The 26,643-nt window shown below is 39.4% G+C and overlaps 1 protein-coding gene and 1 long non-coding RNA gene across 3 annotated transcripts; one reads left to right on the top strand and one right to left on the bottom strand.

Annotated features, from left to right (window-relative positions):
• Positions 1 to 499: 499 nt before the first annotated feature.
• LOC109414334 (DNA topoisomerase 2) lies at positions 500 to 25,877 on the bottom strand. Its single transcript, XM_029859017.2, has 6 exons — positions 25,410 to 25,877; positions 5,363 to 6,292; positions 2,199 to 5,267; positions 2,020 to 2,130; positions 1,617 to 1,949; positions 500 to 1,347 (listed from the first exon to the last, which is right to left on the bottom strand). The coding sequence occupies exons 1-6, from the start codon at positions 25,422 to 25,424 to the stop codon at positions 1,267 to 1,269; spliced, it is 4,539 nt and encodes a 1,512-aa protein (XP_029714877.2). The 5' UTR covers positions 25,425 to 25,877; the 3' UTR covers positions 500 to 1,266.
• LOC109403418 (uncharacterized) lies at positions 8,604 to 18,993 on the top strand. 2 transcript variants are annotated; one of them, XR_009996811.1, is made up of 4 exons: positions 8,604 to 9,008; positions 9,083 to 9,170; positions 9,230 to 9,302; positions 18,757 to 18,993. It is a non-coding gene; the product is annotated as an uncharacterized LOC109403418 (long non-coding RNA). The 2 variants fall into 2 exon arrangements; XR_003893749.2 differs by having other exon boundaries at positions 8,606 to 9,170.
• Positions 25,878 to 26,643: the final 766 nt, after the last annotated feature.

Raw genomic sequence — 26,643 nt, 5'->3', positions numbered from 1 at the left:
GCTAGGAAAAATGTAAAAACCATTGTTTATTTCAGTTTTTGCTAAAAAATCACTTGCACCAACTATAGGTACACGGTTCCTATTATGGAGGTAAAATTTAACATTGGTTCCTATAGTGGCGCATCCCATTGAATTCTTATGGGACCCACCACTATAGGAACACTACCACCACTATAGGTTCAAAGGAGCAAACAATTTAAGGAAAATAATTGTTTAAAATAGGTTTTTCGGCAAATGCTGAACACAAAACTGAAATAATGTTATTAATTAGTTATGACGTATCTATTAAAAATGTAATTTGCAAGCTTTTTATTCAAAATAGTGCTAAATAAGCACTACCACCACTATTGGTACTACCTCCACTAAGAGAGCTTTTACCCTAATAGATTACCCAAAACATGATATAAAGTTTGTCCAAAAAAATGTGATATAAAAGGAAAAATGCCATTTTTTTTTGTTTTTGTTACATGATAATATCTACAGATCTTATTACATAAAAGTAATGAAAATACAATGAGTGCATAAACGCAGCGAAGGTACAAAATATTAACGTACATGAGAGAGAGAACCTCACAGCAACACAGTGTCGCACGCATACACACGTACACACACACCCACACGCAAAGGAAGATATCCACTTATTTTCCTTTTGGTTTTCGCTTCTTATAGGAGAGGGGATAAGGTGCTGGAATCACACCTCAGTTCGGTCGGGTGTCACGCTTCATACAATTGCCAATGTTTGTACTTGCACAAAATATATCTTCCTTTCGTTCCTAACACTGATTCGCACACAACGGAAAAACACATTCGCCTACCGGAAAAGCTTTCATCCAAAAACGTAAAAGTTGTACAAAGAATAAGTGTATAAATTATCTTAATGCTTACGCACGGGTGCAAAAAATAAGATTCTACACTCTAATAGTTATTGTTGTGTGTGCTGAAATGATTTCTATAAGCTACGTCTATACTGTCATTAAAATAGTGTTTGTTGCTCTCATACGCGGTGTGGTCCAGCAATGCCGTGAGAGATGTTTCACAAACGGTGGTAAAATGGGATTGTGGTCTTAATTGTTACACACAGATGATTCTGTTCGGTTGTGTTTTGTCCTCCCGAACTGCGCACTCAACCGTAATACTGGAACACCTTCCACAAGAAGACGTTCCGAACGGTGATTGAGAATAGGTGGTTAAGTGCTCATGGTGACACAGAATTATATCTTAGGAAAAGCATCCTCTAGGCGGCGCCGAGGGAAAACTCGAACATTTTTACTCAAAGTCCGAATCGTCATCGTAATCGGGTTCGCTCTCCGGTTCCGATTCACTGTCGGCGTACTTCTTCTTGGGCTTCTGCGAACGAAAAGAAAGAGCAAATCATTGTTTTTGCTAGAAACGATTCAATCATATTGTTGCCGAACTATAGTTTCTGTTTAGAACAGATGTACCTATAGGAATAGTGAAATTTCGGGTTTATTTTGTATTTTGCATCTAGTCCCTTTTTAAAAAATACGCTAGATTTGTTATTAAATCACACGAGAACCAGTACAAAAAACGGAACTTGAAACAGAACGGAATAAGAGCGACTGGATTACCGATAGAGTTTTTGTCGACTAACTTACCTTCTTGGGCTTTTCCTCTTCGCTGCTATCGCCGCTATCCTTCTTGCGGCCTCGCTTGGCAGCCGGTGCCTTTGCCTTCGCTGCCGGGCCGTCGGCCTTGGGACCCAATTTCCTCTTTGGAGCAGCCTTCTTCGGTTTCACCACCGGGGAATCTTCCACCTCGACCACGTCGTTTCCGCCATCTTCGATGTCGCTACCGTCATCTAGTGAGCCCTGGACTGCTGCACTTCCACCGCCACGAGTAGGCTCCGGATTCGTGTCAAACAGCTCGTCGTCCGACCGGTCAAAGTTTTTGTCCTCGTCGTCTTCGTCGTCAAACGAGTATTTGATTTTCTGTTGGGAATAGAGAATATTAGTTCTCGTAAGTATATCTCGCAATAGTTCAATAGCAATTCTCATTTACCTGTGATGCAGCACGCCGCTCGTTCTTCTGGCGAGTTGGGACGCTCACCGGCGGTCCAAATTCGTCATCACTAGCGCCCGAATCGAAGCTGTCGTCATCATCCTTCTTTTTCTGCAATAAAAAGAAACCAATAATGAAACATATTCTAGTGTTTCGAAGTCTCGTAATTTGTTGCTCACCTTTCCTTTACCCTTGCCGCTGAAGTTCAGCTTGGACTGTTTCATTCCGTCCTTTTCCTTCTTCTCCTTCTTGGGCTTGGGTACCTTTGGCTCCTTAGGTTCCTTCTTGACCTTGGGTTTCTTGCCCTCGATCAAGGCATCGAACTCATCGCCCTCTCCGCCCTCACCCGGTTCCTTTTTCTCCTTCTTGACCCTCGGGTTGGCCGGTGCGGCCGCTTTCTCGTACTTCTTCAACAACTCTTCGGTGACCTTGAACTTGACCTCCTCACCCATGTCGCTCGGTTTTGTGTCGTCGATGGCCGATTTCTTGCTGAAGGCTTTAATCGCACCGCGACCTCCCTTTGCTGCAGCGGCACCGCTCTTCAGTTTCTTCTCCGTGGAAATGGCATCCAGACGTTCCTTCTCCTCCACTTCGTCCAACTTCTTGCTCAACGCGTCCAGATCGTCCTGCCAGAGCATCTCCAGCGTCTTGGCCTTCAGCGAGTTCAACTCGGACAGCTTGGCATCACGCTGCTTGAGCAGTTCGTTCTTGCGTTCCTCCGTGAGCATCCACATGGACATACCGAGCAGGTAGTCGAACTTTTTCACGTCTGTTAGTTTTTGGAATGCCTTTTCCGGATCTACCTGTTTCTTCGAGGATTTTCCGGGCTTGACATCTTCGGCTTCTTCTTCCTCTTCGGGTTCATCCTTTTCTTCCTCCTCTTCTTGGGCGACCTTACGCTTCCATTCCTTAACCGGATCAGGTCGGTAACCGCGCTTGATCAGTTCGTCGATCATAGCCTTTCGCTTCTTGTTTTCAACCACGATCGTGCGATCGCACTTCTCGACGATGAAACGTGCCTGATCGGTCAAACGATCCGCTTCGGCCTGCAACATACCTTCCAGATAGGCCTTACGCTTGCCGTAGTAGTCCAGACGTAGTTTGTAGAATTCATGGAAGATATCGTTGGCATGATCGTACCGTTTCAGATAGTTCTTGTCGTCGAACGCGTTCATTGTGGACGTTGAGAGCGAGCTGGTCAACTTGAATACCCGATGGAAGCCACCTTCCTCAGCGTAGATACGGTCGTATTCACCCGGCAGGAACGAAACGACGAATCGAACCGTGGTATCGGTGTTGTATTCCTTGTACTCGGAAAGGATCGCCTTCTGCTTGTCGTTTCCGTTGGTCAGCGGTTCCAGGATGTTCTCCTTGTAAACCTGGGTCCAGGTGCCAATCGGAAGTTCAGAGATTTCAATCTTCTGGTTATCCAGCAGGGAAACATTTCCAACGGTTAAATACTTCTGGTGCCCAACGGACTCGATTTCTCCGCGGAAGTTCTTGTACCAGGGGTGCATGATCTTGGGTTCCTCGCCGTTCAACATCCGGCGCAGATTGGCAATGATGTCCCGTGGATTGTGGTTCGGAATCTTGGTCGACCAACCCGTACCGATACCTTCCGTTCCGTTGACCAACACCATTGGAATGATTGGCAGATACCAAAGTGGTTCGATCTTCTGGTTGTCCTCGAACTGGTATTCCAGCAGAGGATCATCCAATGGGTGGAAGATCAACCGAGTCAACGGGGACAGCATGGTGAAGATGTAACGAGGACTGGCGCTATCCTTTCCACCAGAAAGACGAGTACCGAACTGACCACTCGGGACCAGCAGATTGATGTTGTTGCTTCCGACGTAGTTCTGGGCCAAATTGACAATGGTACCGCACAGGGACTGTTCACCATGATGGTAGGCGGACATTTCAGCGACTGAACCGGCCAGCTGGGCGACCTTCACCTCACGCTTATCATTTCGCTTGAAGCACGTGAACATGACCTTTCGCTGACCGGGCTTGAGACCGTCCACCATGCACGGAATTGACCGAATGTTGTCGGAGTTCGAGAAGAGCACCAACTCAAGGTTGATGAACTCCTTGTAGGTGATGGCCTTTGTGGTTTTGGTGTAGAGATACCGTTCCGGGAGTCCCACCTGTTTGCGGTGACGATTCTCCTCCATGTGGGCTGTAAGCCACTCCTTACGCTGTTCAATGCATTTCCTCGAGAAGGCCATAGTAATGGCTTCGTCATCCTGGGTGCTGTCGTACTTGAACAAAATCCGATGACGCTCCATGTTCTGGAAGTACTCCTTTGCTTCCTTGGATGTTGAAGTACCCAAACCCTTATAGTATTTGATGTTGTAGGTATGAGCGTTCGGGGTTTCGGTTTTCCACTCCTCGAATTCGGGCAATGAGAAGAAGGAAAGTTCCTCGCCGTTCTTCTTCGTGGCCTTTACGATGGGAGTGATGAACTCCTCCAAGAAAGGTAGCCGCAGCAATTCCGGCCAGTTGGTATGGATGAAATTGATCAACAAACCCTTGATGTGAGAACCGTCCTGATCCTGATCAGTCATGATCATGACCTTACCGTAACGGAGCGTCTTCAAGTCATCCATCGTGATGTACTTCTTCTTATACTGCAGACCAATGATCTTGATCAAATTGTTGATTTCCGCATTCTCCAGGATCTGTTTGTGGGTCGCTTCTCGAACGTTGAGCAGCTTACCACGCAACGGGAACACACCGTACGTGTCACGCCCAACCACTCCCAATCCGGACACGGCCAACGTTTTGGCTGAATCTCCCTCCGTGAGGATCAGCGTACAATTCAAGGAATTCCTCGAACCAGCATCGTTAGCATCTTCCAGCTTGGGAACCCCCTTAACCTTGGACTTCTTCGATCCGGATGCCTTGTTCAACTCAGTTTGAGCCTTGAACTTGGCCCACTGCAGCACCGACTCGACGATTCCAATCTTGGAAACCCCGGTAATGAACTTCTCCGACAGGGTGCACTTGGAGCCGAAACTCTTCGCCTGGAGGGTCATGTTTTCCTTGGTTTGCGAGTCGAACGTCGGATTGACGATCAAACAGTTGATGAAAACCCAGATGTGATTCTTCACTTGGAACGGTTTGATGTTGACACCACCCTTGTTCTTCTTCTTCAGGACCTCGATCAGCTGCTTCACGACCATATCGGTGATGTAGTCTACGTGACGACCACCCTTGGTTGTTGCGATGGAGTTGACGAACGAGACCTGTGTAAAATAAAAGAGAAAAAGTTTATAATCGTTTACGATATTTATAAAAAAGGTTATTAGTACACCGGGTAGCTAAGTTAAACCACACTCACCTGTTGGAATCCACGGTCCGAGAGCGTCACCGCCACCTCCCACCGCTCGTTGCAGTTCTCGTAGACAACCTTGACCTGCGTTCCGACTTCGTCCTGTTGATCCTTGACGTATAGATCGATGTAGTCCTTGAAATTCTTGATCGGCAACTTCTGTCCGTTCAGAAACACGGAAACCCCGCGGGTGGAAGCGGCCACGTCGAAAGCTCGCCGCGACATCAAACCCACTATGTCATCGTCCAACTTTTCCATCTTGAACTTTTTCAAATCCGGCGAGAAGGTGATCTTGGTGTAATCATCGCCGGAGTAGTCTTCCTTGATCTTGGGCTCGGAAGCCTTGCTCATGTTGTCACCCCAGGTTTGCTTGAAGCACTTCTTGTACTGCTTGGTGGCCGTTTCCACGGTAAACTTGGTACTGAAGATGTTACACAACTTCGCACCGTAACCGTTACGACCTCCGGTGACCTTCTCCTCTTCGTCGTTGTAGTTGGACGAAGTCAACAAATGTCCGAAGATCATCGTCGGTACGAACATCTTCTCCTCTTTGTGCATCACAACCGGGATACCCTGGCCGTTGTTCCAGATCGAGACCGTGTTCGTCTCCTGGTTGATGTCGATCTTGATAGCACTCATCTTGGCGTCGCGCTGCTTGTTGTCAGCCGCGTTGACCAGGATTTCGTCGAAGATCTTGTACAGACCCGGCACGTAGCTGATCTCGCGCTGAACCATCTTCTTCGCCTCGCTGTCGTACACCCACATAGTTTCCTTCAGGTGCTCCACGGAACCGATGTAGGTATCCGGACGCAGCAGAATGTGCTCCAGCTGAGACTTCTTCTGGTAGATCTTTTCGATCGACTTGCCGCCGATCTTGGGGCTGGATGTTGCCCCAGCTGCGGCACCGGGAGCGCCATTTTGCTGTGCAGCGAAGGCTGCCTGTAATAAGGATGGGAGAAGGACAAAATACTTTAGTTTTTTTTTGCTAGGTTTCTAGGTGCACTCTGAATAGAGTTGAAACCTCTACACTATACCCGAAAATAGAAAAGAATACGTAATCTTTCAGAAGCAGTTTGCCAGCCGTACGCGGAAAATGATATCCATTAAGACAGTGTTGCAAACTGACTCAAAAAGTTACGGTAGAAGATTGGAAAGTTTTCAATTGGTCAGTCAGTCAGGATTTGTCTATGTAGTGTTATGGTCACACGGTTTGTGTTTGTCTTCTTGTTTGATGTTGTGGTATGGTTCAATATGTATTTCTCCTCGTTAAGTCAATTGTCGTATGTTTTTTTTTCATCGAATCAATCGCACTTCGTATGTTAAAATATAGTCGATCGTGTCAATTCGTTTTCTTGATTTCACTAATCGTTTTCTACTTCTTTGTGTTCATCCCTTGTGTCAAATTTCTGTTGGTGTCATAATACCATCTAAGATATAAACAAAAATACGCCAGTTAGTTGATTGCAATAAAATTTAAAAAAAGATAAAGATTGCTTGTCAACTATTGTATTCATCCCTCTACAAATACTATGAAAAATATTCAAATTCGTTCAATTGTCCTATTGGTCCTACCTAGATAAACCATGTCATTCTCTCAAGCGTAGCCTAGAAATGTCAAGCTAGCCCTACACAAGTAACGTTGTTCAGTTAATAAAAAGCAGTCAGTTTTTGTCCAAAATGTCACGTCGAACGCATTGACGTCAACAATGCGTTCAAGTGTTCGCACGTTAGCTTCGAATCTATCAGCACAATTAAGTGCTGCAAATCCCTTCCCATTAATTCTTCGGTCGATTTTAATTGCTTTATTTGCACCTCGAATTTTCAAAAGCACAAATCACAAGACACGGAAAATTAAATCACGTAAGTAAATCAAATGTCGAGAACTATCTATTGTCGTTTTCGTTTTTGTGGCCGTGCTACACCGCTTCGTGCTACACTTTTCACTACAAAAACGAACATTTTCGGTGCAGTTGCATTGGTGTGCGTGAATAAAAACCAAAATATTTACAACTTTGCAAACGTTGATTGGTGGACACGGTGCAATGTGATATATCACATTGGACACGGTGTACACCCGCTACACTCCCGAATTTTTGAGTGCTGCACTTAAGCGGTGCAGAAAAAGTGCTACACCGGTGCAGCACGAAAATCAAAAACGAACACTTTCGGTGCAAAAGTGCTACACCGGTATAGCTCCACCGCAAAAACGAAAACGGCATAGGTATGAGCAAATTGAATGAGCCATTTTACGAGACGTTTCGGATCAGCTGATCGCTCATTTCGGGAGTAATAGGGCTTAACTAACAAAACAATAACAATGCGAAAACAACAACCGAAATTTGCTGATCAAATGTGAATTCCTATTTAGAAGTAATACAGAATAATTCAACTTAAATAAGGTTAATTGCTACAGTTCTGACATAGTTTCTTGTTTTTCTAAGAACACTGCACGAATTTGATATTTTTTGCACTAAAAATTACATTTATTTAATTACGCCTGAATTGATACCTGAGAATGCTAATTTCGCCCAATACTATGCGCCTCGAATCGATATCATTTTCAGAATCGCCTTTTACTATTCGCCTTGTTTATGATTTTGACAGAATTTCGCCATTTGCTTTCGCCGTGTTTACGTTTTGATTTCAGTTTCGCCTTCTACTATCGCCGTGTTTACGTGTTGATTTCAGTTTCGCCTTTCACTTTCGTAAACAAAACACCAAACAAAACAAAGGAGTAGAAGGCGTAATTCTTGTTTTTGTTCGTTTGGAATAGAATGGGATTACGCCTTTCACTCAATCAGTGATTTTCAATAGTTAGAAAAGTGATATCAAGGAAACTTTGTGAGCCTTTAGAAGACAAATCTAGCATCTTTTCACTCCTGCAATTACTCAAATTGTGTACATTTTGTTGGTTACGGCTATTTCGCTAATTATTACGGAAAACATCTTTTTTGTTTAGTCAAAAAAATAATCCTTGTTGTGCATTTTGAACCCTGTCATGTTTATGGGTGGTAGAAAACATGATATAGAAAAGAACTACTGAGAGGTACTTTGAAAAATTGTGATCACTTCCAATAAATTCAACGTGATCCTTAGGGTGCTCATCTTGCCCCGCCCTACCCTAAGATATAAACAAAAATACGCCGGTCAGTTGATTGCAATAAAATTTAAAAAAAAGATAAAGATTGCTTGTCAACTATTGTATTCATCCCTCTACAAATACTATGAAAAATATTCAAATTCGTTCAATTGTCTGTAACCGTTAGGTTCCAATATTTACTTGTTGGCTCCACCGCAAGTCCATTTCTCCCCCTTTTCCCCTACAATACTAAGAACGTACACACTCACTTGCTGCAAAACACGAGTGAGTGAGTGTTCTACCTTCACACTCTACCAAGTGACGGACAAGCCGAGCAGTTTGAGCTTGGGCAGAAAAAAAAACAAAACAGCCCTGTTGTCATGCTCACTCACAGAGGGCACTACGGGACAACAGGGGTGAGCAAACATGAAACTTAAACATAAATGTCAAATATTAACATTATGCGGAATGGCATTATATAAAGGAATCCCGCAGGAGGGATTTTCCTTCTTTTCTCGATCGTGATCCTCGAAAGTAGTAGAAGTGCGCGCGCGAATATCAGATAACTATTGAGAGGTTAGAAACCTAAAGTGCCTCAGTTTGGTGAAATTCTTTTTAATTTATATGTTATTTCTTTTCTAATACGCTAGGATCCGTACATAAGTCAAGTGTTAAAATGTGTTATTACATCACTTTGTAAAATTGCTAAAATATGTGTTAAAAATAAGTGTTAGTACGGTTAGTGTAATTGTTATAAAAGGAGTATAAAAAAAACTAATCAGTGTTAAAATTTATAGTTAAATTACGACATTGAACAAACAGAAAAAAACAAACGAGAACAAACAGTTAGAACAAAAACACAAGAAAAAGGTAAATGCAAGTTCTAAGATCAATAGTACGGATAGAGGTTAGGTATAGTGGCGTCACCGGGTATTAACCCTTAAAGGATGTGAACAACTTTTTTGCATAGTTTTACCTATAGCTTTTGACCCAGTGGGTGGATTTTCAAAACCAACATGTTTTTATCAAGGGGATTAGTTGTGCTATCATATGCATATATGGAGATTATGTTATGCTAGAACATTTTGGAGATATAGCTGGAAATGTAGTGTACACCACTTGTTCTTCATTCAATTCCGCGCTTTATTTCTATGTACATGTGATATATTTCAATGGAAATTGCACAAAATTCTTTGTTTGGGTTGGGGCTGTTAGATAGAAATGTTTTATGTCCTTTTACAGCTGTAACATAGGTCTCCAGGTTCTCCAAAACGTCCAGAAGTTTTGAACTTTATCTACTGAATACAAACAGTTGTGTTTACTTTTAGAATCACTTGAACTTGTTGAATTACATTCAAATATACATTTTGAAACATGAAATGATGGTAGTCATGACCTAGAACATCACCAGGTAACTTAAAATAGCTCTGGAGTTCTGATTGTAAGGCCTTTACCTGTAATACTATATCAAACCAATGTATAAATGTCAGAACTGATTTCATTAGATCCATACATGTAAATCAGAGTATGAAAGACTTTTTGCACATCAATGGCGATACCTTAGGCCATCCAAATCATTCTGGAGTTAAGGCCTTTATATCTACACCCGTAATAACGCATCGGGTGCATTTCAAACAAGATATAGTGCGTTTTGGTAGTCATAGAAGATCAGTTGAATCATATGATACATGTATACACATCATAGAGGCATCCTGGATCATCCGCATTATTCTGAAGTTGAGAAATATGGTTTGAATTTGAAATGGTATATCAACAGAAGTGCACAAACAATAGAATTTGCCCATTTGATTCATACACATAGTGCAAGCCATGGGAGATAAGTTCCCAGAGCATCGGAGATATCCGAGGTCACCTTTCAGTATTATGTGGTTAAGGCCTTCAGATCTACACTCGTAACAAAGCACCCTACACGTTCAAAACTTAGTGCAGTGTGTTTCGGTAGAGTAAGATGATAAGTTCGAACATATATCATATGACATAAAGCTTTTCTAGATCATCCAAACCATTCTGATTGATTTCAAACATGTAATACAAGTAGTGGGAGATAAATTTCCAGCACATCAGCGATATCTGAAGCATCATTTTTTTATATATTATATGGTTAAGTCCTTCAGATCAACGCTCGTAACAAAGCATCGGCTACACGTTAAACTCACTATAACGCGATTTCGTAGTCATCGAAGATCAGTTGATTCACGTGATAATTGAATATACATCTTAGAAGCTTCCTGGATCATCCAAACTATTCAGGAAATGAGACATATAATTTGCGTGTGTAATGGTCTATCAAAAGAAGTGCACGAATATCAGAATTTGTTCATTTGATTTATACATAAAATGCTAATAATAGGAGACAAATGTCTAGTGCGTCAGGGATATCTGAGGTCACTTCTCGCGTTACATTTGAAAAGGGCCTATCCCCAGAACGTAAACATTGAGAAAAATCGATGCAAACATTTTCCATCACTTTTCCTATTCGTATTTCACAGTTTTCGGATTTTTCAACGTGCTTTTCGTTTTAATGACACAAGAATAGATGTATCTTTGCTTCAATAATCAAGTTTGCATTAAAAATTATCAAAAAAGTATGAAAAATTATAGATTAACATGTTAAGCTTAATTGAAAAACTTCTTCCGGTGTACGCCTTATTGTGAGTCTTTCTAAAATTTTCTTAGCGTGGATTGGCCCCCCGTGTGAGTCCGTTGTTGACATCGTATCAAGGCTTGGCCGTTTTTGAGAGAGAGAATTCTCTCTCTCGGCGCTCGGGCCGAGAGCCGTTCGGAAAATTTTCGGTTGTCGGCCCTTTAAACGAGAGGACCAACAAATGAAAACAAGATTTTACCGTTACTGGCCCATTTGGATCACGGGCTTATGAATGATTGGGAAAAAAGCAATGATCGGCCGTTTTGAAGGTGGGGTTTATTCTGATAAGATTAACGGTTAGGCGGGTGATGCTTGCACAGTATGTTACTGTTGGGGGATGCTATGGAAAGGTATCAAAATCGATTTGTTTACATTTTAGGGATAGGCCCTTTTTAAATGTAACGCGAGACTTGTAATAGTATATGGTTAAGGCCTTCATATCTACAACCCGTAGCAAATCATCGGCTTAGGCTCGTGCACAAGAAAGGAGGGCAAGGGAGGGGTTTTTTTGTAGTTTTCGTAAAGGCGGAGTGGTACCTAGTTCATGGAATTTCGGAAATGTGAGGGGTTTAATGATGATGATGATGATGATGATTTAAGTGTACCCACCATCATCGCAAGGATTACCTATGGCTGCAGAATCACTCCGGGAGGGAATGATCTACCTGATGGTTTGTTGTAGCAGGGTGAGTTAAAATTCCTGAATTCCTTCGGTAGTCAACATAAAGTTGCTATCTCATGACAAAAGTCTGGCTATTCCACGAACTTAAGTCCGGGCATCAGTTCATTTAACTCCCTTAGGCTACCCCCCCGTGTGTGTGTGAACCCCGGAATTTACGAATGAAAATTGTACAATGTTATAAAGGTACAATGTTATAAAGGTAAAATTAAATAGATATAGTTAGGAAATAAACTAGGTATAGTTCGAAACAATCTCAGCAGTTCATCTAGGTGCTCCTTTTCGCCGTTCGTGCATGACTTTCGTCTACACTAAATTGCAGAAGATGGGGCATCGTAAGCGTCGTGGTCAATCCATTCCCCTCCGATCTGATCAGCAGGTTCTTCATTTTCTGGGCAAATCCTAAAACAATTCAAGCCAAGATTCAAGCACTAAATATGTAATACAAATCAACGCGATAGATGATATATATTCAATAATGGGATAAAAGGAAATTAAATATATATAATGTAATGCATATCATATAGTAAAATGAGATAAGATAGGTGATTATTGAAAACTATTTCACCGACGAGTAGTATTGTAACATTCAAACCTGTAGTATTTCAGTAGGATTAAATATTTTTTATAAAGGTATTAATAATAAAATTACGAGTCAAAGTAATATTGTTGAACACGTTTTGTTGTTTTTACTTTTTTTTTTTGTAGAAAAATAAAGCATCCCAAACAATAGAACCTCTAAACGTTCCTAAATCTGAAATAAAATGTCAAAAATGATGCACAAATTAGTCAATTTAACCAATTTTTAACAAAAAACATGGTTAGTTTATTATCCATTCCACCAAAAACACGGATTGATTGAACTCTCGGTAATTATTTTTATCCGTGATTAAATCGAAAAATTGCTGTTATGCTATATAATGTTAATGCCCTCGCTGTGTCCTCGTGTGATGTCCATTGGATTGAAGAACCCATCTACAAGGATGTTACAGTTACTTCTTACCACACTCCGGCTCTCCATCCGCTCCGTCGTACAGTTACAACTTCAATGATGCCATGATGCACCCTCCCGACCCCAAATAGGCAATAACATTATATATTATAATGGAATACATTATTGAAATATAGTAGAAGCAATGAAAGTAGTAATAAAGTATAGTGTTATAAAATGTAAATGATATAAAGTATCAGTCTATAGATTATTTGAAAGAATATTAATCGCTGGCAAGTCATTTTACGAGCAAGTTGTGGGGTAGAAATTTGAAATGATAATAACTTATCCAGCTGCAAACTCATCAGTATTCTTGCTACAATAAAATAATAATAATAATAATAATATTGATAATTAAAAAAAATATTCGGTTGACCAGAATCTGCTTCTTATTATTCTTGACTAGAAAATATTTTCCTGCAATAGAAAAATTATCTGCACCTTCCAACAGTCTCATCAGACATACTGCGTAATGTAATTTGAATCACTTGCTAAGCTTTCTACGGAATGGTTTGGGGAGTGAGAAGGACTCACCTTTCTGTGAATTGAAGAATGAAATATTATTTGCAAAATTAAATAATGTATCAGCTTGTCGATAATTTAAATGATTCACAACAAAGATAGTAAGATAAAGCATTATTATAATAATAAGATGTAAACGTGGTAGATGATATATAATCAATTTATAATGGAATATACTGCATTCAAATAAAAGATGTAGTACAATGAAATAAAAATATATTTAAATACTCTCTAAACTGAAAATCAAACTACATAAAATTGTTAGTATCTCGTTCCAATACGGGCAGTCTCCAGGTTACTCTATTGAATACCTTATTTTTTGTGTAAATAAAATAGTTAAACAGTCTGTAAAACATCATTTTGACCATGATATGTGACAGGACATCCAAATAGGTTAACTGATCGCATTTCAGTGATGCCTCTAAATAAATCTAAAATTACAATAATCAAGTCTCAATAAAATATTATTCTATAAAACTATATAAGATTTCAGCGATCTTCTTTCGAAGCACCACTCTGCAAAAATTTGACACAGTTGCTTGATGTATGTAGACATATCAAAATCAAAGTTTTGCCTACAGCCTGGCCATGGGTGAGAGCATACACGAAGCAACTCCTTCACTCAACTGATTCCGTTTACTAAGTAAAAAAAGGAGAAATGAATAGTACATGTCGAGGGCATTCGAAAAGATTAGGATTATGTGTTGGAGCGGACTCTACGCAATGATTTCTAATTATTCTAGTCAAAAATGCTGAAATCTGAAAAAAGAGCGATTATCTCGAGCCCACATACGATCCAAACTCAAACATAAATGATTTTGATCGTGCTTCTTTGTAGTTGAATCGGGTGATTTGATGTGACTGTTCAGCCTGTTCTCATTGGATCAGCAAGGATGCCAAATGGATGAAAAATGAATCACAGAAATAATACCGTTCTGGGCTTCAGACTCTAGTTTAATTTAAAAACACTTCACTAATACTTTACTTTTGCAAAAGAAAATAAAAAATGAATAACTCTTTTAAAGAAAAACTAGAAAGGACGAGCAAATTCCTTTTAATTCTACTACTGTGCTTATCTTCGGACAGATAGGCCTATTTCGTCTGTGACTTACAGACTTCTTCAGTGTCAAGTGCTCGACTGACACTGAAGAAGTCTGTAAGTCACAGACGAAATAGGCCTATCTGTCCGAAGATAAGCACAGTAGTAGAATTAAAAGGAATTTGCTCGTCCTTTCTAGTTTTTCTTTAAAAGAGTTATTCATTTTTTATTTTCTTTTGCAAAAGTAAAGTATTAGTGAAGTGTTTTTAAATTAAACTAGAGTCTGAAGTAACAAGTTCTACTAAAAGCTCTAAAGTAATAGTAAAGCGTTCTGGGCTGCCATAATCAGGCGTGATTTAAATTAGAAATCCTGAACAGATAACTCACTCGAAGCAGTTTTGTTTTGTGTTGCTGTTGGATGGGAGAGGTGTTATGGTGTTTTGTGATTGTTTGATTCACCGTGTGAGAGCATGTTTAATATTTGCATTTGGTGATGCGTAGCGGAAACTCAACAATCGGAAGAGCTTTCAGAGGGAACACCGAGAAAAACTCAGTCACCGAGTTGGTGGTCCCACTCAGATATCGAGAAATCCCCCACCCCCCACCCAGCTTCCGTCAAAAGTGTGACAACGGTTGACTATTGTCAAATTAAAACTTACCGCTTATGCAACAATCGTATGAGAATAAAATAGGCTTATCAGAAAGGAAACAGATTGAAGACACGTTTGAAATATTTATAATGACGTGGAACATTCTCACCAGTTTCTATCCTTCTTCGCGGCTCTGGTCATCTTTCGGGTTAGGCTGAGCAACCTTGCAGTAGGAAAACAAACACTACAAACTTTTTTTTCTTCGGAGCTTTTTTTTCGGTCACTTTTTTTCCTTTCTCCCGGACACTGATTTTCTAACTGTTCGGAAATGTGAGGGGTTTAACCTCCTAAACTCCTCCCTTGGGCACGAGCTTGCATCGGCTACATTTCAAACTTAGTGTAAAGTATTGCAGTAGACATATTAGATCAATTCAATCATATTTCTTGTATACTGAAGCTGTTCCAGATCATCCAAACCATGCTGATGATGAGATCAGTTAAAATTGGTAATGACTTTTAAAAATAGAGCCCACATATCAGATTTAATACTTATTTTCATATATGTACTGCAAGTAATATTATGCTTTGAATTTGTAGACATTCTTTCAAGTGAACCTCCGAACAAAACCCAAAATAAAAGTTGTTGCAACGCGCATAGAATAACATGAATCACTATGGTTCATTTTTTTTCCTTTATTCACGAGATCATTTACCTAGGCTAGTTTAAATCGGGGCCCACAGCTTTACTCCCTTTCAAAAAAGAACTAACATTTTCATGTTATTCGTCGTGTAGAAAAAAGAACAATCTCAACTTGTTGCAGAAGTAAAACAATCAACGTATTATTATGGTTAACCCGTAAAAACCGGGACGATCTTTTTTTTGTTAAAATTGCAATATCTTCTTTGTTTTACCCTGGAGTCATTTTTATAGTCAAGGGGAATATTTGTGCTAATAAATGCATGGTACCTCCCCCCTTTTACTGGTAGCCGAAAAGCTTTTTGTAAAATGTACATGTTTTTGCTCAAATTCCATCATTTTGCCAATCATCAATAGTTTTCTTTGATTCTTGACATGCAACGTATTTACCCATCATAGTCTGTTGAAGTTTTGATCTCAGAGCTATTCTTAGGCCTCCGAAGTACTCCGAAATTTGTGTCATGAATCCAACATTCTAAACCAAATTTTATACACGATGAATGATCACAGAACATGGTCTACGATACTAGCCTCAAAGCATCCCTCGAAAATTCATGGTACATGAATTGGGTGATGTAGGTCATCCAAACTACTCTGACATTCATTTCCTTAAGATCTACAACATCTACCTTCATTTGTGTTTACTCTGTTCAAGAAATATAGTCACGTTGATGTCCATTAGACCTCACAATGCTACGAGTAACTCGATATTGTGGAACTTGGACATTCCGTGAAATAAAAATAGCCTCCAATACACTTTGAAGTTTGAGTTACAATATCCACATACTGTATCATGATTTAAATGTGAAAAATATTCGTGGAATGTAGTGTATACTGCTGATGGAGCCTCAGTGTATAACTATAATGCTTTTGGTATATTCATGAGATATTCCAGGCATTCCAAACTATTCTCGAATTAGGACCTTCAAGGTCTACAGGCTCTACTATTGTTTCACTTCACTCTATCGGCATAATTCTTCCACGATTGTGTCGCACTTCATATATTACGAGTATGTCTATGTGTTGCTATTTGGGAGTCCACTGGCATACAAATGGACCCAATATATTTTTAAGTATGGGTGTCAATATCTGTAAATCTTTGGATATTTTTTATTGTAGCGAATGCTCGCGGAATATAACGGTACTCTTACCTAGAGCCTCAGAGTACAATTCTAACTTAGCCACCTTCAATTGGTGGTCTAGGTCATCCAAACTATTCTGGAATTAAGACCTTCAAGCTCTTCAACCTCTACTCTTATATCTCTTTACTTTATCGATGTAATTCTTTCACGCATATTTCTGTTGGATCTCATAATATTTTGGGAGTGTTATTTGTGCATCCACTGACATAAAAATGATTTTTATAGTATTTTGATGTATAGGAATTTACCCAAAAATTCATCAGAAATTCATCGTGATGTTCTCCGAGAATACCTCTACGAGTTCCTAATAAATGCCAGTTTCTTGGAAATTCCAACAGGAGCTATTCTGGAATTACTTCAAGAACCTTTTGAAAAATCCTGCAGGAGTTCCTCGAGAATTCCTCCAGGAATTTCACGGGGATTTCTCCGTGAGTTCCCCGAGTATTCCTCGGGAATCCTCCAAAACTTTCTCCAGGAGTTCATGCACACCATATGTCTCATTTTTGGAATAGTTTGGATGATCCGGGAAGCTTCTAAGATGTACATTTAAGTATCACGTGAAACAACTGATCTTCTATGACTACCAAAACGCATTATAGTGAGTTTAACGTGTAGCCGATGAATTCTGACGAGTGAAGATTTGGAGCCCTTAACCATATAATATAAAAAAAAAGATGCTGCAGATATCGCTGATGTACTGGAAATTTGTCTCCCACGACTTGTATTATATGTTTGAATCAAATTAGATAAATGCTGATATTAGTGCACTTGATAGGTTGATTGATTGATTTGTCTTTATTAGAGAGACTTTCAGCCCTTGGCTGGTTCGTCTCTTTCCTGAGCACACTTGATAGGTCATGACAAACGATAGCCGTATAATTTAGCTTCAGAATGGTTTGGACGATCTTGAAAAGCTTTAAGTTATATTATATATGGTCGAACTTATCATCTATGTCTACTAAAACATACTGCGCCAAGTTTTGAACGTGCAGGATGCTTTGTTACGAGTGAAGAACTGAAGGCCTTAACCACATAATACTGAAAGGTGACCTCACATATCTCTGATGCTCTGGGAACTTCTCTCCCATGGCTTGAACTATGTGTATGAATCAAATGGGTAAACTCTAATGTTTGTGCACTTCTGTTGATATACCATTTCAAATTCAAACCATATCTCTCAACTTCAGAATAGTTCGGATGATCCAGGATGCCTCTATGATGTGTATACATGTATCATATGATTCAACTGATCTTCTATAACTACCAAAACGCACTATACCAAGTTTGAAATGCACCCGATGCGTTATTACGGGTGTAGATATAAAGGCCTTAACTCCAGTATGATTTGGATGGCCTAAGGTATCGCCATTGATGTGCAGAAAGTCTTTCATACTCTGATTTACATGTATGGATCTAATGAAATCAGTTCTGACATTTATACATTGGTTTGATATAGTATTACAGGTAAAGGCCTTACAATCAGAACTCCAGAGCTATTTTAAGTTACCTGGTGATGTTCTAGGTCATGACTACCATCATTTCATGTTTCAAAATGTATATTTGAATGTAATTCAACAAGTTCAAGTGATTTAAAAAATAAACACAACTGTTTGTATTCAGTAGATAAAGTTCAAAACTTTTGGACGTTTTGGATAACCTGGAGATCTATGTTACATCTGTAAAATGACATAAGACATTTCTGTCTAACAGCCCCAACCCAAACAAAGAATATTGTGCAATTTCCATTAAAATATATCACATGTACATAGAAATAAAACGCGGAATTGAATGAAGAACAAGTGGTGTACACTACATTCCCAGCTATATCTCCAAAATGTTCTAGCATAACATAATCTCCATATATGCATATGATAGCACAACTAATCCCCTTGATAAAAACATTTTGGTTTTGAAAATCCACCCACTGGGTCAAAAGCTATAAGTAAAACTATGCAAAAAAGTTGTCCACATCTTTTAAGGGTTAATCTATGGTGGTCAGGTCCATTGTAAAGGGCCTTTTTCTTTATGTGCTTGAGTTTCTTCGACAGTGTGGTGCTGGACCGATGTTTCCTGGAAGAACGCTTGTGCCTTGCAGGCCGAAACCCGTTTTGCTCTGATACCAGCAGAGAGGTCCCGCCAGATCTGTGAACCGGCCATGCAAGATTTGGCCCGCCATCGCCCCGTTACATACCGACGCCATCTTCCAAATCTCTCGGAAGACACACCTACTGGTTTCCCCCAAAGTATCTAAATACCAAGGTAAGAGATTCCCGCTAATATTCACGGATTAGTGAGAAAAGGAAAAAAGCAAAAAATAGTTATGAAGTTTGCGCTGATTTGTATGGGCGCATCACTATTTAGCAAACTTTCTTAAGAAATTAAGCACTCTCATCATAGAAGCAATTATTTAATTGCATTTTACTGGATTAAAAGTGACTTCCATGCAATAAAACAGGAAATATCGCCATTTGAAAATCGGTAACAATTTTTTTTTAATTGGTTCTAAACATATTTTTTCAGCGTTTAGAAACATCCAAACTACTAAAACTTTATAAACTTTGCTGAAATAATGACATTTTAGTGTAAAAACACCAACTTTTCATAACTAACACAGATGTGTTGGTGAGTCTCATTTTTGACATTTGCGGGAATCTCTTACCTTGGGTATTTAGATACGTTGGGTTTCCCCGAGGTCTACGACGGAGTCAACGAGCCTTCAGCGTGAAAGAGGACGAACAACCTCCCAACTCGAAAAGCTGGTAGTCCGGGGACGACCGCAATAGCAACATACCCCTCATTCCCCACCGAAGAACCATTCCGATCGGCGTGGCTAACCGTGACAACCATCTAGCACGAGTAGAGCCAGGAATAGCAACAAAGCACCCCCCCCCCCCCACCAAAGAACCACAGCAGGGATCCGGATCCGAACCGCCCAACAACAAAAGCATGCAAGTATACCCGATAATGTGACGTCATCAAATAAATGTATTAATTGTAATGATAGGCTCAAAAATAGCTAATTATTGGAAAGAGTAACCTTGGTTTTAAGGTCTTTCACCAATTTCACTCAACCGTCGTTTTCCGGGTTCATATAAGAACCACCAGGCTTCGACTTTAGTGGATCATAATCCTACTACAAGTTCTTCCTCGTTTTTGATGTTTCGTTTGCTTGTCCTTTGTCTCCGTGTATTCTGTGAGCAGAGCTTCCGTAATCTTAGCTCCTGCTCGGAGTGATAATCTGGATCATGCTATGGGTGTGATGATAATGACCTCGAACGACCCTGTAGTGTAGACCAAATCCTTGATGCCGTGAGCTAGTGAGTTACATGCCCTATCGGTACTACCTAGATAAACCATGTCATTTTCTCAAGCGTAACCTAGAAATGTCAAGCTAGCCCTACACAAGTAACGTTGTTCAGTTAATAAAAAGCAGTCAGTTTTTATCCAAAATGTCACGTCGAACGCATTGACATCAACAATGCGTTCAAGTGTTGGCACGTTAGCTTCGAATCTATCAGCACAAGTGCTGCAAATCTCCTTCCCATTAATTCTTCGGTCGATTTTAATTGCTTTATTTAAAGAAAATATGACCAACTAACATTGTAAAAAATCGAAAAAGCAACTATGACAATAATAAATTATTAATCAAAATCAACCGAGAAAGGTGGGAAATAGAGCCCAAACAACATTTTGAAGTCAGCTGGTTGTAAAAGGTTCCAAAACAAATCCTATAATACTTTAATTAGAATTTGTAACATCATCAAAAACTTCTCAAATCCAACCGACTTGGAACTATTGCTTGGGAATAGACTCTAATGAGCCCCGGCGGTTCCTCCGTGTTTATCGAGCATGTCTGATGCATATGATCAGCCATACTCCATCTGCAGCAGCCGGTTCGTGATGAACTGTTGGAGGCGCATAAAAGTGTTAAAAAGGTGATATGTTTCACTAAAGAACACTACATAACAATATTCAAAATGAAACTCCTTCACTTTAATACCGTCAACCCCTGCGAACTTGGCCAGGGACAGACAAACATAAGTAATTTTTTTAGGAGTAAATTATTTGGTGCCCACACAGTAGGGTGGGGCGGGGCAAGATGGGTCGCGGGGCAAGATGGGTCAGTGCCATTTTCGGGCGCATTACTCATGTTTTGATTATGTTAATAATTTTGTTAGATGATCAGCATGAATATACAAAAGTTTGGGGCATTGATTGAAAAAATATTCACTCTCATTGGAAATAAAAAATAAAATGGTTTTTAGCCATTTTTCTTATGCGATACATTCCATATAATCTCCATATAAACGGCCGCGGGGCAAGATGGGTCACCTTCAATTTTGAACGTATTTTTGGAGCATTCAAAAGTTATTTATTTTTTATTACAAGATTATCTCATAAATGACTTCAATCAAGCGGAATGAACGCTCAAAATTATAACACAAAATTATGATAATTTTTTAGTGAAAACATCGATTTTCAAGTCGCCTGAGGACCACTCGAATCGTAAAGTTTTTTATATTCCAAATAAATTTATAAAATGTTTACTAGTACACACTAAGAGTAAATCACCGAATTCTGTGAAATTTCACCGAAATCTCAACAGCAGAATTTTCGGTGAACTGTTCGGTGATTTTTTGATTCACCGAACAATCTGTGAAGATAGAAAATGCTCATCTGTCAAATTCACCGAATGTTTCGGTGATTTGTTTTACAGATTTTCTGTGAATTCATTGTTTATTTTTGTTGGTTTCACTGAACGTTCGGTGATTTTTCAGTTGGATAATTTGCAGTTATCCGAACTTTTCGGTAGATTTTTTCAGTTTTCTTAAGGACATTATATGACGAAGCCATACCTCAAATTTTCAAGAGCACGAGCTGAATGAACCAAACCACGGATTGCGCTGAAAAGTTGATCGATTGGTCACACCCCGGTGGTGACCAATCGATCAACTTTTCAGCGCAATCCGTCGTTTGGTTCATTCAGCTCGTGCTCTTGAAAATTTGGGGTGTGGCTTCGTCATATATTCACCTTAAATCAAAATTAAAATGAAATTTCGATTTGTTTTAGATTTATTTGAAATTAGTATATTTATTATCTGTAAATATGTAAGTTGATGGCTTGATACATGAATCGCCGAAAAGAGAAGGGTATTTTTCACGTAATCGTACATGAGAAGATGCAAGGCGGTGACTTCAACACTGCAGAAACAATTACTACAAAAAATACATATTATTAATGTACAATTTGATCTTACGGAAAATACTAACCTACCTCTAATTCTGCTGCTGGTAATGGTCTAAAACTTGTTTTATTTTAGAGATATTTTCTGATTTAAACTTTATACTTCCGATATCTTTTGCCAACTTCACGGAATAACAATTAAAACCAAACATTTTGATGTTGACAACCCGCGCTTGGCTGACTACGGCTTTTACAGAAATTCGGTAAAAATGGCAGCGCGCGGTAAACATTTTGATGTTCACCGAACCGCTACGTAAAAATTTCACAAAATTCAGTAATTTGTTTGCTTTCACCGAAGTTTCCGTGAAACTTTGACAGTTGGATTGGAAAACATTGTATTTCACAGAAAGATCTGTAAAAGCATGTTTTACAGTTGACGTTCGGTGGAATATTCCACAGAATTCTGCGATTCATTCTTAGTGTGTAGCTCTTGTTTACTCAGTATGGACATGGAGCATATATGAATGCGGAACAAATATTATATTTTGACGTTTTTCGTTGAGAAAATGTGAATTAGCAAAAAGGTGACCCATCTTGCCCCGCCCTTTTTTCACGGCGCAAAATCGATCAATTTTTAAAACTGCTTGTTTAACATCACATTTTGTATTTAATGATCTTTTTATCGACTTTTAGCATAGCTAACTAGTGTATTGAAGAGTAGCGGACGAATACAAACCAATACGATTTGTATTTTCAAAGCTATGGTGATGCATCCTTAGGTGACCCATCTTGCCCCGCCCCACCCTACTCTTTACCCACCCACCCCTATGACTTGACGGCGAACCCCGAAACAGAACGCCGCGCTGCTGCGCGAAGTCAATGTAGCTGTGTGAAATGAACGCAATACTGATTTGACCCTTGCAGCTAGCATTGCAACCAATCCCCCAAGAGGTAATGGCCCGTTTACATATGCGATAATAATGCGTGACAATATTCTGTCGGACAATTTATTCCACGCTAGTATCGTTTACATTGCCGCTAAAAATTTAGCTGCTAAATCTGAGACAATCAATTGTCCGACTGTGTTGGTACCAAACTATCGTAATGTAAACACTTTTCTATCTGCCAATAAAATTGGCGTGATGGATAATTAGCAGACAATTCTTCTAGCAGAACGTTTACATGATGCTAATTGGCCTCCTAAAGTGAGGTTAAGTTTTGTGAAATCCCATTTCGTATTTTAGTGATTGAGTCGTTCCAGATAAAATTGAATGTGGGATCGGGGTAGAAAAAATCATTTTATCGATAAATTAATCTAAAAATTGATGATTTAACTGATGGGGAGCTGGTATTTCCCTTTCAAACTTCCAAATTTTCACGACATAACCTCTACTTTTAATCGCCAATTGTGTCGGACAGTCTAATATCCTCATTATTGTCCACTAGTTTTAGCACCGAATTCAGAAGCTTCTGATTTTGTCATGCTAATTTTATTGTCTGCTAAAAAGTGTTTACATTGCGCTAAATTGACGCCAATACTGCTCGAAAATGAACTGTCGCGTAGAATTAGCATATTTTTAAACGGGCCATAATGAGCGTGTATTTTGCTGAAAGAAGCTGGATGGCTGTAGCACAAACCCATCAGGCAGGGAAGTACCACCGAAGAAAGAAGACGGTATAAACTAGGCCTATAGGTATCACCTACACACAGGTTTGTTTTACATCGACGACTTCTCGTCGACGGATGCTAGGCTACATGAGCAGATGAAGCTTAGCAGAAAGAGAAGTGAAATTTTTTTTACCCCTATTCGAAAGATTATGGAATTTTCTATCAAATGGCATCTTTGAATCGATTGGTTTAGTTAAATAATTAAGTGTTCAAGAGCAAAATAGCTAAACATAGTGTATTTTTTATTGGTTTTTGTCAATTATCTTTGAAACATGCGTAATAAATTAAATTTCTTTCTTAGGCAAAGTTGTGGCCCCTGTTACACTCTACAATTCGTTTTTTGACACCAAACTTTTAGCTCTTATAGTTTTCTTGCAATTTTGATTTAAATGTGCGGCACAATGCGCAAAAAAAGTGCTTTCCATGACAGTTGCAAATTTATGATCTGAAATGTGATGTGTTAAATCGAAATTGCAACAAAACGATATAAGATGAAGTTTGATGTCAAAGAACAAATTGTAAGGTGGAACAGGGGCAACAACTTTGCCTGAGAAAGAATTTTAAATTATTACGCATTTTTCAAAGATAATTGACAAAAACAAATTAAAACACACTACTTTTGAGCTGTTTGCCCTAGAGAACTTAGATATTTAACTAAACCAATCGATTCAAAGATGCTATTTGATTGAAAATTCAATAATCTTTCGAATAAGGGTCAAAAAACTTCGATAAGTTTGACAATTTTCAAGTTATAGCCAGTTAAGGCAGTAAGAGTAAAAAACATGGGAAGTTCAATAACTACGTAATAATTGAGATTTGACCATATGCGTAGAACAATTTTTTTCTCCATTTATAATCCTCTAACACCCTTTAAAAAGTTTGCACTCAGGAACCTAACACCCTGTATATTTTCCCTCCAGTCGCAAAGGGCTAAGGACAATTTGAATCTCTTCTAAGAAAAATGGGCAGAAAAGTAAGTTTTCTCACCACAAAAGGCTGCAGGAGAAACAGAACAAGCTGCTCAAGAAGGTTCACAACTTCAACCCAAATCTCAGTTGAAAGGTAAACTCTGTGGGTAAACCATATCTCTGAGTATAAAATAAATTAATTTGAAAATGAAATTAAATAGGGTCTTGTACCATTTGGGCAGGTGTACCTATTTTGGGCACTTGCCGCTATAACTAAGTCAATTTCAACCCGATTCATTTGAAATTTTGTATAGAGTTAGGCACGTACAGTATCTAACTCTGAACAAAAATTCAAATCAATCGGTTTGAAATTGACTTAGTTATAGCGGCAAGTGCCCAAAATAGGTACACCTGCCCAAATAGTACAATACCCTATACCTTTTTACCGAAACTATCCATAGATGACCTCAACGTCTCAGACCTCAACAAGCAACTGTTACTTATTTTTAATTTGAGATTCCCACTGTTATTTTTATTTTTTATCTTCTTCTAAATGTTAATCGCCATAACCTCGTACAATATTTGTTTATTATAATTATTAATAAACTACAATTACCTATACTGAAAGAGAAGAATAAAATAATAGGAAAATAAAAAATTCACGCATTTGTAGCCCCTTTTGAAAATTGTGCTGAAGACGCCTCTGGTACATCCAACCGGATAGCGGCAGCGCTTGGTTTATTTCCCCCCGCAACAGACCCAACGTCAGCCGGTTCGCTCTACACCCCTCATCTCACCGCCCTTTCCCCTTCCCTATACCGGTGATGCTGCCTCCTGCGACAGCTCCACCGCACTATTTTCGCAAATTAGGAGAAAACTACGCAACTTACCCGAATGTCGGTCATTTTAAAAACAGGCAATCGGCTCCGGTAGCTGGTCAAACAGGAAAAAATATCACTCGAACAGAAATTTCAGCAAGAGTCCTTTTTTCCGTTGGCGAAGGCGGCTTCACTTCACACCGAAAAATATGAACCCAAGCGAGGCGAACCCACTTTTTTCTTCTTCGACACCACCGTTCACAAGAAAGTCCGCTGCCGAAGCTGCTTCAACACCGATGAGAAAAACGCTTCGCCCACAGCACAAAACCACTATTTGCACAGGTAAATTTTCACTTTACCACTTTCGACGATGGCAGAGACAATATTTTTTTCTCCAGGCAAAACTCACTGCAGGGAACGAAGAATATTCAAAAGACCGCCATTTAAAGGAACGCGACCGAAGGAATTGCAACCAAGTTGCCGCTGCTAGCGCTGTCTGCTGCTTGCCGCTGCCCGTCACAAAAGCGAAATGATGAGCAGGAGAACAAGAACAACGCAAAAACGGTGCGACCGGTGGAAAAATTCAATCTTTCGGCTAACGGGCGGCTAACGAACGCGGCGGCTTGGTGAGAATTTGAATTTTGACCCATGCAGCATCATACACACTGAAAAATTTACTCAGTCACGTACACGGAAATACAAATCAACTCAAACTTTGATTTTCTCGAACTCGCTTCACTCAGAAATAAAAGTAAATATATATACACGGAATTTATTTATGCATTTTGTATCCGCATCTCTCTCACTCTCTTTCTGTTTCCATGCTATCCGCTGCTTCATCTGGGTTGACAAATCACTTCGCTTCAACTCAGGCTACACGGCAGATAGCATGAAAACAGAAAGACAATGAGAGAGATGCGGATACAAAATGCATAAATAATAGTAATTCCGTGTATACTGAAGCATTCAGTACACGCTTTGCCAATTGGGTTTTTAAATTAAGAAAAATGTATTAGTTTTTTTGGTTTTATACGAAGCACCTTTTTCTGAACCACACTGGGAAAAAAATCTTCATTCCTTCTATGTGTCCGAGACATGGATTTTTGCAATGGGGGTAAACAAATGTTTTCCATTAGTGCGATTCATACTTTTGATGAGGCACCATACAGCAGCGACTCATACAATTTAGAGCACATACTATTCATGTGCTAATTTGCCTGCGTAATCGAGTATTGGTTGCATATACTTTGGATGTGGTTTGGCACATGGATATTTGCCATTAAGTATGAGGCAATTTTCCTGAGTG

Source organism: Aedes albopictus, chromosome 2, assembly GCF_035046485.1.
Source record: "Aedes albopictus strain Foshan chromosome 2, AalbF5, whole genome shotgun sequence".
In the NCBI taxonomy this organism is placed as follows: Eukaryota; Metazoa; Arthropoda; class Insecta; order Diptera; family Culicidae; genus Aedes; species Aedes albopictus.
Note: the sequence above shows the minus strand (reverse complement) of the source record. Positions and strands in the feature narration are given on the sequence as shown.

Bases quoted from the DNA above. Each gene is read 5' to 3' on its own strand.
- LOC109414334 (XM_029859017.2), bottom strand. The intron at 2,131-2,198 runs GTGAGCAACAAA...TTTTTATTGCAG, and splicing joins GCGGCAAGGGTAAAGGAAAG to AAAAAGAAGGATGATGACGA. The intron at 1,348-1,616 runs GTAAGTTAGTCG...TTTCGTTCGCAG, and splicing joins AAGAGGAAAAGCCCAAGAAG to AAGCCCAAGAAGAAGTACGC.